Consider the following 11704-nt stretch of genomic DNA (forward strand, 5'->3'; position numbering starts at 1 on the left):
TCCAGGGCACGCAAAGGGCACTGATCTGTCCTCAGCCAGCATGTGCTGTCCCACCCCATCAAGCCAGCTCTTCCCCATGGTCTCCTGTGCCCAAAGCTAGTTCTGCTGCTACCCTTGCTGTGGACCTGCAGAAAGACCAGGGACTCTTGTGGGATCTGGCTAAAGGGCTCCACCATGGAGAGCTGACCTTGAGGCCCAAACACCCGCCCCACTTCCGTGGGTCTGCAGCAGGGTGACCCTCCCTTGTGGGGCCATGTCCAGTTGCAGCAGGAGAAAGGCGAGCAGAGCCCCACCTGTCTCTGAAGCTTGGCCTTCTTGGAGGGTCGGGAGACAACCAGGCTGTTGACCATGTTTTGGAGTTGCTCATAGCGCTGCACCAGCATGCTGACCTGATGGCCCACATCCAGGCTGCAGGCTGGACAGGTAGCCTCAGGGTCGATCTGGCCAGGAGCCAAGGTGTGGGCCTTGTGCGGGGCCATGCTCATGGACAGGAGTGTGGAGGAGGAGGTCAGCATGCTCTCAATGATCATCCTGAGCTTGTCCAACTGCATGCAGGAGAGATGGCAGCAGCAGGGCAGTGAGGCCAGTCATGGCCATGCTCTGCCCATGCTGGCACTGCTCCTAGCCTGTGTGCCTTTCCCTGATGCACCCTGGGCAGTCGCTGCATCCTCAGTGCCTCCCAGAGCATGTGCCATCATGGGCATCTATTCAGTAAATGATGAGTAGAGAGAGTTCTCCGGGAGCACAGTGTCAACCTCTGAGCCAAGCCCTTGCCAGAGGAGCTTTCTCCAGCCAGCCCACCGGCTTGGCTTAGCATGAGAATATCTCTTCTTTAGCTAAATCGTAAAGTGCTACTGCCAGTTAGCTGGGCCATAAACATACAGAGGACCCTAACGACACACAGGCCCCGCCCCGGTTTCTGGGGCTGTGAGGGGTGGGCTTGCACATGCTCCTGTTCACATGCCAGGGAGAACGGACATGCTCTGTCCACCTAGCATGTAAATAACTCACGATACAGGAACGTGGCAGGTGCTGACACTACTCCTAGGCCTCTCCTGGGCTGGGCGGTGCTCTTGCCCTGGAAGGGGTTTGCACCGGTGTTCTCCTCTGCATCCCGTGGGTCCCATTCCTCACCCCAAATGAGGGTTCCCAGGTAGACATCTGATCCAAGGGCAGCCGGTCCCTCAACTGGCCAAAGACCTCTGACATGTTGCTGGGCTCAAAAAGAGAGGCTGGGCCAACCTAGGCTCCTCTCTTAGGAGTGGGTAATGGAGCAGAAAGGACTCTGCAGGGCTGGGGCAGCCACTGTGGAGCACGAAGGAGAGCAAGGTGGATTGAGAGTGGAATGGGAGAGAGACGTGGGGGCTCAGAGGATGGGTAAGGAGAGGGACATGGGTACCCACAAAAGCAGATGCAGAGGGACAGGCGGACATGCCCTTCCCCATGGCCTGGAGGTTCCCTTTTCCTCCACTCCCTGCAGCTGCACATCCCCAGGGCAGCACCCTCTTGTGTAGGCTCACAGAGATGCTTGCCACTTACAACCAGAAGAGCCTGCCCGGAGGCAGGCACCTTTGAGGGCCCCGGATGCAGAGGGACCGGCCAGTTCTCTCTGGAAAAGTGGAAGAATGGTGTGAACCCAGGAGGCGGAGCTTGCAGTGAGCCAAGATCGAGTCACTGCATTCCAGTCTGAGTGACACAGTGAGACTCCGTCTCAAAAAAAAAACAACTTATACATGAATGTACATAGCAGCATTATTCATAATAGCCAAAGGATGGAAACAACCCAGATGTCTTTCAACTGATGACTAGATAAACAAATTATGGCATAGACACAGAATGGAATGCTATGAAGCCATAAAAAAGAATGGAGTATTGACACATGCTACAACATGGATGAGCCTTGAAAACATCATGCTAAGTGCAAGAAGCCAGATACAAAAGTCGTATGTTGTATGATTCCATTTATATGAAATGTCTAGAATAGACAAATCCATAGTGGCAGAAAGCAGATTCGTGGTTGTCAGGGGCTGAGGGATAGAAGGGCATGGGGAGAGAGTGCTAAGAGTCACAGGGTTTCTTTCTGGGGTGATTAAATGCTTTGGAATTAGATTGTGGTGATAGCTGCACAACTTTGTGAATGTGCTAAAAACTACCTTATTCCATTTAAAAGGGTGAATGTATTGATATATGAATTATATCATAAAGAAGATAGGCAAAGATCGTGACCAGCTTGGCCAACATGGTGAAACGCCTTCTCTACCAAAAATACAAAAATTAGCTGAGCATGGTAGCACATGCCTGTAGTCCTGGCTACTCAGGACACTTAGGCAGGAGAATCGCTTGAACCTGGGAGGCGGAGGTTGCAATGAGCCAAGATTGTGACACTGCACTCCAGCCTGGACAACAAGAGTGAAATTCCATCTCAAAAAAAAAAAAAAGAAAGTTAGGGAAAGATCGAATGGGAGGTAGACAGGTGTTGTAAGGGTTCCTTTCCCTTGCCACTTGCCCCTGTGGACTCAGAGCTGCCTTTGGATAAGGAGGGATCTGGATCCTGGACACATTCACCACCGCCTCCCCACCCCCTGCCCACACACCACACACACACACACACAGGGGACGGGAGGGACCTGGTTTTTGATGAGAGATGGGAGGGCAGGGACAAGCCAGCTCTGAGAAGGGCCCTTGGTACCTGGAGCTGAAGAGTGGGGAATCCTCACCTGGTCCTGCAGGTAAAGGGAGGCTTCGGAGACAGAATTCTCCATGGCGGCCTTGCCCCTGTCTTGGCTCTCCCTCAACTCGGCCAGTTCCTTCTCAATGTCAGCCACGGTGACTCTGTGGTGCACGACAAGACACTGCCAGACTCCACAGTCAGGCCAGAGACCCGAGCCCACCCATGCAGAGCCTGGGCCATCAGGGACGCAGGGGGATGCAGACACAGCTGGAGGTCTCTCACCCTCCACCCCCCTCCACTGGATTTTGTCTAGGGAGTCCCGGGCTCTGCCTGTGTCCTGGGAGGCTTCTGGGCGGTGGGACTGGGCACTGCAAAGAGAGAGCTCAGAGGGGTCATCAGAAGTGGTCTCCTTCAGCCTCCGACTGGGGACAGAGTCTAAGAAGCTTATTTTTGCTTTTCCAAGACCTGGTCCCGAGTTGTTCTGGGAACCTGGGGAGCTTCTACCAGTTCCTTGAACTAGACATGGACAATCTGAAGAGCAGACACAATCCAGGCCAAAGACAGTGGTCCATTCAGGGGCAGGAGGGAGCCACTGGCCACCATCATCTCCTTGGCTGAGATTCACTATTCCAGGGGGCCAGCTGCTCTTAGCTGGGGGATTTTACCTGAGGACACCCAGCTGTAATCTCAGCTCTCCAGCTTTCAGTTCCTTCCCTGCTTCTTGATTCTCTTCCCCCTCCAGGATCCTTTGCAGTCTTTCCACCTACAAACCCAGTGAATGAGGAGGGTCAGGCAGGCCTGAGCTCCCGCTTCCCAAGTGTGCCCTTGCAGCTCATGCCAGCCCTCCCCATTCCCTCTACTAACCTAACCCTCTCCGACAAAAGCCAGGAGCCCTTGTGGACATCCATCCACCCATTCATCCATCCCATGGATGTAGAAAGCTGGCATTAAGAGGATGACTGGGCCAGGCACGATGGCTCACGCCTGTAATCCCAGCACTTTGAGAGGCTGAGCTGGGCAGATCACCTGAGGTCAGGAGTTCAAGACCAGCCTTGCCAACAAGGGGAACCCCGTCTCTACTAAAAAATACAAAAATTAGCCGGGTGTGGTAGCTGGCGCCTGTAATACCAGCTACTCAGGAGGCTAAGACATGAGAATCATTTGAATCCAGGAGGCAGAGGTTGCAGTGAGGTGAGATCGTGCCACTGCACTCCAGCCTGGGCAACAGAGCAAGAATCAGTCTTACAAAAAAAAACAAACAAACAAAGGTGGGGCGCAGTGGCTCACGCCTGTAATCCCAGAACTTTGGGAGGCCAAGGCGGGCAGATCATGAGGTCAGAAGATTAAGACCATCCTGGCTAACACGGTGAAACCCCGTCTCTACTAAAAATACAAAAAATTAGCCGGGTGTGGTGGCGGGCACCTGTAGTCCCAGCTGCTCGGGAGGCTGAGGCAGGAGAATGGCAGTGAACCCGGGAGGCGGAGCTTGCGGTGAGCTGAGATCGCGCCACCGCACTCCAGTCTGGGCAACAAAGCGAGAAAAAAAAAAAAAAAAAGAATGACTGGGCCGGGCGTGGTGGGTCACACCTGTAATCCCAGCACTTTGGGAGGCTGAGGTGGGAGGATCACCTGAGGTCTGGAGTTCCAGACAAGCCTGACCAACATGGTGAAACCTGTCTCTACTAAAAATACAAAAATTAGCTGGGCATGAACACACATGCCTGTAATCCCAGCTACTTGGGAGGCTGAGGCATGAGAATAGCTTGAGCCCAGAGGGCAGAGGTTGCAGTGAGCCGAGATCACATCACTGCACTCTAGCCTGGGCAACAGGGCGAGACTCCGTCTCAATTAAAAAAAAAAAAAAAAGGAGAATGTCTGAAGGGATCTGGCAGTCCCTTGCAATGACCTCTGGCCCCAGAAAATCTCACAAACTGGACTCCAAGGCTGCCACAGATAATGAAAAGAGCAAAGTCATCATCATTTGGCTCAGCTGAATCATAATAGCTTTGAGCATCAGTTTAAAAAAAATTTTTTTTAGAGACCAGGTCTTGCCCTCTCACTCAGCCTGGAGTGCTGTGGCATGATCATAGCTTACTGCAGCCTCAAACTCAGGCTTAAGTGATCCTCCTGCCTCAGCCTCCCAAGTAGCTGAGACTACAGGCATGTACCACCATGTCTGGCTAATTTTTAAATTTTTGGTAGAGATAAGACCTTGCTATGTTGCCCAGGCTGGTCTCGAGCTCCTGGGCTCAAGTAATCCTCCTGCCTTGGCCTCCCAAAGTGCTGGGATTATAGGCCTGAGCCACTGCGCCCAGCCTGAGCATCAGGTTTTAGATCCAGGAAATGAACAGGATGATACCCAAGGTGCATTTCCTATCTGATAGGATTGCAAAGATCCAATTAGATAATAATGTAAGAGAAAGGACTATTTAATCCATAAAATACAAATGGAAAGTGCTATTATTATCATTAAAAGACAAAGTGGGGGCTGGGCGCGGTGGCTCACGCCTGTAATCCCAGCACTTTGGGAGGCCAAGGTGGGCAGATCATCTGAGGTTGGGAGTTCAAGACCAGCCTGACCAACATGGAGAAACCCCATCTCTACTAATAATACAAATAATAATACAAAATTAGCTGGGCATGGTGGCACATGCCTGTAATCCCAGCTACTCGAGAGGCTGAGGCATGAGAATCGCTTGAACCCGGGAGGTGGAGGTTGCGGTGCGCCAAGGTGGTGCCACTGCACTCCAACCAGGGCGACGAGTGAAACTCCGTCCCAAACAAAAAAAAGACAAAATGGGTTGACTCGTCCTTACTTTGGCTTTTTCCTGCCGAACTTCTTTGGCTAGTGTCTTTACAGTCTTCAGCTGCTCCTGCAGTTCAGAAGGTACGGTCCTTTTGACTATGGAAAGCAGAGGCCTTATGATCAGAGGGGTTAGATCTCTGGTGGGCTCCCAATCTCCATTTCCAGCCCCTGCAACACTGAAGCTACCCTAGAGGACAGCAGAACCTATCACTGTATCCTGTGTCTCCTGGTGACTGGGAAAGGTGGGTGGGAAGAAGGGAGAGAGAGCTGTCCTTCGCCCATGAAACATCCACCTAATGCCTGACATCCTAAAGGGCTCTGGGACAACTGACTCACGAATTCCACCCCCTGCAAACAATCTTAATTACTCTCTGGGCTTGGAGTTGGGAACAGGCAAATGTTCAGTTTTGTTTTGTTTGAGACAGGGTCTTGCTCTGTCACCCAGGCTGGAGTGCGGTGCTGCGATCACAGCTCACTGCAACCTCTGCCTCCCTGGCTCAAACAATCTTCCCACCTCAGCTTCCCGAGTAGCTGGGACTACAGGTGTGTGCCACCACGCCTGGCTAATTTTTTTTTTTTGTAGAGATAGGATTTTGCCATGTTGCCCAGGCTGGTCTCGAACTCTTGGCCTCAAGCTATCCACTCGGCTCTGCTTCCCAAGGTGCTGGGATTACAGGTGTGAGCCATTGCTCCCAGTCAAAATGTTAAGTTTAATTCTTCAACATTCGCTCCCGCCCACCTCCGAACGCTACTGCTTTCTATAACCAGACACTTTCCCTAGCTGCTGTGCAGAGAGCCTGACAAAGCCACAAGAACCCGTTCCACTCCTCTCCTGGGGCTTAGTTCTCTCCTTTGCCCACCCATTTTTTTGGACTCTGGAGGCTGTGGGACATGCTCTGAATGACATGCTGTTTTCAGAGACTCAGGGAGACGTGTAGCAGCCAGGAGTTGAGACCAGGGAAAGAAAAGGATGAAACCAGCTGAAAACAGAGACAGTGGTTTCTCCTCTCTAGGCAAGCAGCACCCACCCATCTGTGCCAGTAGGAACTGGATCTTCTCCGCGTCGGTTTGGCCAGCCTGCTCCTCATCCAGATCCTTCATACTCTCCTTTAGCCCCACATAGAGGCCACTGAGCTCTCCCAGCAGACGAAATGTCTCCACTGCCGTGGGGAAACTAGAACTCATTTTATACAGTGAATCGCGTCGCTCACTCAGGACTTCACTCGAGACTTCGCTCCTTTCTGATGAGACTCGGTGGAGGGAGTCTGCACTCCGGAAAAGGGTGACATCTTGGCCTGGGGCCTTCTGGGCAGGAATTCCAGGTTGGTCCGAGGCTCGTGTTCTGCTTGGATCCAAACCTTCCTGGCCATGCTGATCAGCACTGAGGTAACCTGGGTCACCATAACCAGGACACATTGAATCAGGACTGAGAGAGAGAGAGGAAGCACAGCCGTGCTGAGCTGCATCTGGATGTACCTGCTCATGCTTACCTGGGTCAGGTGATGCCAAATGCTGTTGATCTGGGTGTGTAGATCCCAAACCTGTACTCAATGGTATTGGGCCGTGCTGGTCTGTGCCAGGATGCATCAAACCTTGCTGATAAGTTTCTGGTGGTACCAAGCTCCTTTGGTCTATACCAGGTGATGCCAAACGTTGACTGGCTAGAAGTGGTGACATCTGGCCATGTTGTTCTCTGCCAGGAGGTACCATACCATGTTGATATGGACGTGCCGATATAAAACCTGTAGAATCTGCCTGGAATGTTGAAGAGCCACAAAGCTTTGTGCCTGGTGCTGTCAAGCCTGGCTGATATGCACCAGATTGTCTCAAACCATATCGCTCCATTCCAGGCTGCACCAAACCATGTGGATATGTCCCAGGTTGAGACAAATCATGCAAATATGCACCAGGTTGGACCAAACCAAGAGGATAGGCACCAGGTTGTACCAAGCCACGTGGATCTGCCTGAGGTTGCACCAAACCTTGCTGATCTATTCCAGGCTGCACCATACGAAGTTGACCTGTGCCAGGCTGGACCAAACCAGGCTGACCTGCACCAGGTTGGACCAAGCCACGCTGATCCATTCCAGGTTGGACCAAACCACGCTGATCCACTCCAGGTTGGACCAAACCATGCTGATCCACTCCAGGTTGGACCAAACCACGCTGAACTGCACCAGGTGGGACCAAACTACGCTGAACTGCACCAGGTTGCATCAAACTATATTGAACTGCACCAGGTTGGACCAAGCTACGCTGAACTTCACCAGGTTGTACCAAACCACGCTGATCCACTCCAGGTTGGATCAAACCACGCTGATCTGCACCAGGTTGCACCAAACCACGCTGAACTTCACCAGGTTGTACCAAACCACGCTGATCCGCTCCAGGTTGGCCCAAACCACGCTGATCTGCACCAGGTTGCACCAAACTATGCTGAACTGCACCAACTTGTGCCAAACCACTCTGATCTGCACCAGGTTGTACCAAACCACGCTGATCCACTCCAGGTTGGACCAGACCACGCTGATCTGCACCAAGTTGTACCAAACCACGCTGATCCACTCCAGGTTGGACCAGACCAGGCTGAACTGCACCAGGTTGTACCAAACCACGCTGATCCACTCCAGGTTGGACCAGACCACGCTGATCTGCACCAGGTTGTACCAAACCACGCTGATCCACTCCAGGTTGGACCAGACCACGCTGATCTGCACCAAGTTGTACCAAACCACGCTGATCCACTCCAGGTTGGACCAGACCAGGCTGAACTGCACCAGGTTGTACCAAACCACGCTGATCCACTCCAGGTTGGACCAGACCACACTGATCTGCACCAGGTTGTACCAAACCACGCTGATCCACTCCAGGTTGGACCAGACCACGCTGATCTGCACCAGGTTGTACCAAACCATGCTGATCCACTCCAGTTTGGACCAGACCAGGCTGAACTGCACCAGGTTGTACCAAGGCACGCTGAAGTGAATCAGGTTGTACCAAACCACGCTGATCCACTCTAGGTTGGACCAAACCACGCTGATCTGCACCAGGTTGTACCAAACCACGCTGATCCACTCCAGGTTGGACCAGACCAGGCTGAACTGCACCAGGTTGTACCAAACCATGCTGATCCACTCCAGGTTGGACCAGACCAGGCTGAACTGCACCAGGTTGTACCAAACCACGCTGATCCACTCCAGGTTGGACCAGACCAGGCTGAACTGCACCAGGTTGTACCAAGGCATGCTGAAGTGAATCAGGTTGTACCAAACCACGCTGATCCACTCCAGGTTGGACCAAACCACGCTGATCTGCACCAGGTTGTACCAAACCACGCTGATCCACTCCAGGTTGGACCAGACCAGGCTGAACTGCACCAGGTTGTACCAAACCACGCTGATCCACTCCAGGTTGGACAAAACCATGCTGAACTGCACCAGGTTGCCCCAAACTACTCTGAAGTGCACCAGGTTGTGCCAAACCATGCTGATCCATTCCAGGTTGTACCACACCATACTGAACTGCACCAGACTGGACCAAACCTTGCTGATCTGCACCACGTTGCACCAAACCAAGCTGATCTATGCCAGGCTGCACAAAACCATATTGGTCAGCTCCTAGCTGAACCAAACCACGTTGATCTATACCAGGTTGGACCAAATTACGTGGATCTGCACCAGGCTGTACCAAACTATGTGGATATGTACCAGGCTGTACCAGTCCAGGTAGATACACATCAGGCTGTATCCAGCCACTGGGAAATGCACCAGATTGTATTAGACCATGCTGACCCATGCCAGGCGGTACCAAACCAGGTGGATATGCACCAATCTGCACCAAATCATGCTGATCTGCACCAGGTTGGACCATGTCAGGCTGATCTACACCAGGCTGTACCAAGCCACCCTGACCTGTGCCAGATTGGACCAAACCATACTGATCTCTACCAGGTTGGGCCAAACCAGACTGATCCATTCCAGGCTGGACCAAACCATACGGATCTGCATCAGGTTGGACCAAGTCAGGCTGATATGCACCAGGCTGCACCAAAGCATGCTGAAATCTGCCAGGTTGGACCATGCCGGGCTGATCTACACCAGGCTGTACCAAGCCACCCTGACCTGTGCCAGATTGGACCAAATCATGCTGACCTGTGCCAGGCTGGATCAAACCATGCTGATCTCTACCAGGTTGGGCCAAACCAGACTGATCTATTCCAGGCGGGACCAAACCATGCTGATCTGCACCAGGTTGGACCAAGCCAGGCTGATATGCACCAGGCTGCACCAAAGCATGCTGAAATCTGCCAGACTGGATCAAATCATGCTGTTCTGTGCCAGGTTGTATGAAGCCAGTTGCTTCCAAACTGGGCTGCACAAAACCTTGCCGATCTGCACTAATTGGCATCAACCCAGGTGATACCAAACCATGCTGGTCTGTAAAAGGTAGAATCAGTCTATGTTGATCTATGACAGGCAATATCAATCCTTGCTGGTCCACTCCAGCGGCTACCAGTCCTTGCTGACCCATGCCTGATATTACAAATCCACGCTGATCCATGCCAAGTGGTTCCACACTGCGTTGGTCTGTGCCAGGAAGTACCATACCATGCTGATATGCACCGACTGAAACCAGACCATGTTGGTCTGTGCTAGGTAATTCCAATCCTTGCTGGTCTCTGCCAGGTACTGATGGTGGCAACATACGTTGCTCATCTATGACAAGTCGTCCCCATTCCTGATCATCCATTTCAGGTGGTGGCACACGAAGCTGACCCATGCTGAGGGGTACCACACCATGTAGGTAAGTGCCAGCGTGCACTAATCCAGGCTGATCCATGCCAGTTGGTTCTAACCCACGGCGATCTGACCTTAGATGGACCTGACTCTGGCTAGCGGGCACCCTACTGGGCTGCTCCCTGGCTGAGGTTAAGTCCTGTTGAACTGGACCAGGACGTGCATCTCGTTCATCTCTTCTTGGAAGTGTCGAGGTAAGCTTCTCTCTACTCCTGCGACGATCTGAGTCTGATTTGAATTGGAATACAGAAGACTGATGGAGTCGTGGCATGCCAGCTTCATCATGGGCCCTCGGCTGCTGCTGTCTACCAGTACCAGAGGGGCCCCTGCTTTGCTCCCTACTGGTAACCCCATCAGAGGGGTGTGCTGCGCCACCAGATCCTGATGCAGTCTGATCCGGGCCAAGACCACCGGCAGAATCCAGAGCCTGGTCAATACTTGGTTGCTTGGTAGAGGCTCCGCTTAGAGTCCCATCAGGTGATGTTAAGGAAGTGAACCCTCTGCGCTTAGAAAATCCCATAAGTGTTTCTGAGCCCTGGTTGGAGAGGAAGAAGGAAATCAATAACAGTCAAAATATTCACTATCAGAGCGGGAAGAAAGGAAATCTGGAAGTTCTGACTAGGATGATTTAGGGACCCTGGAGAAAAAAGCCCTCTGGTCCTAAAAGCTAAGCTTGACATAAAGAAACACGCTGACAGGAGGCTGAGGCGGGTGGATCACTTGAAGTCAGGAGTTCGAGACCAGCTTGACCAACATGGTGAAACCCGGTCTCTACTAAAAATACAAAAATAGTAGCCAGGCTTGGTACTGCACACCTGTAATCACAGCTACTCAGGAGAATCCCTTGAACCCAAAAGGCAGAGGGTGCAGTGAGCCAAGATCACGCCACTGCACTCCAGCCTGTGCAACACAGCGAGACACCATCTCAAAAATAAATAAATAAATAAATAAAATTTAAACATGCAAACCGATGGACCGAGAAACTCCACAGATAGGAATTTTCTCTGAATCCTCACCAAAGGATGCCAAGCTTTACATACAATGATGGGGTCTGCAGCATCGTTGATAAGATATATCATCAATAAGGGACTGAGATATTTCTGGTCAGCAATACAGTAGATGCTATTAATCCATGAAAAGAATGAACCACTTCCATTTCCAGCCAAGATGAAGTAACAGGGGCTGGATTTACCCTCCTGTCTGTAACAAGAAAAAACAAAACTGAGGCTGGTAGCGGTGGCTCATGCCTGTAATCCCAGCACTTTGGGAGGCCTTCGTGGGTGGATCATGAGGTCAGGAGTTCAAGACCAGCCTGACCAACATGGTGAAGCCCCATCTCTACTAATAATACAAAAACTAGCTGGGTGTGGCGGCATATGCCTGTAATCTCAGCTACTTAGGAGGCTAAGGCAGGAGAATTGCTTGAACCTG

The 11704-nt window shown here is 52.0% G+C and overlaps 1 protein-coding gene across 1 annotated transcript in view; it reads right to left on the reverse strand.

Moving 5' to 3' along the window:
- QRICH2 (glutamine rich 2) overlaps nt 1-11704 on the reverse strand; it is a 33428-nt gene that overhangs the window by 10088 nt on the left and 11636 nt on the right. Inside the window, exons 5-8 of the mRNA XM_030924105.1 lie at nt 5488-5573; nt 3337-3434; nt 2718-2832; nt 294-545 (exon numbers count right to left, since the gene is read on the reverse strand). Coding sequence (XP_030779965.1) covers nt 294-545; nt 2718-2762 — 297 coding nt within the window. The 5' untranslated portion in view covers nt 2763-2832; nt 3337-3434; nt 5488-5573. The remainder of the gene's footprint in view (nt 1-293; nt 546-2717; nt 2833-3336; nt 3435-5487; nt 5574-11704) is intronic.

This window comes from Rhinopithecus roxellana, chromosome 19 (genome assembly GCF_007565055.1).
Source record: "Rhinopithecus roxellana isolate Shanxi Qingling chromosome 19, ASM756505v1, whole genome shotgun sequence".
NCBI lineage: Eukaryota > Metazoa > Chordata > Mammalia > Primates > Cercopithecidae > Rhinopithecus > Rhinopithecus roxellana.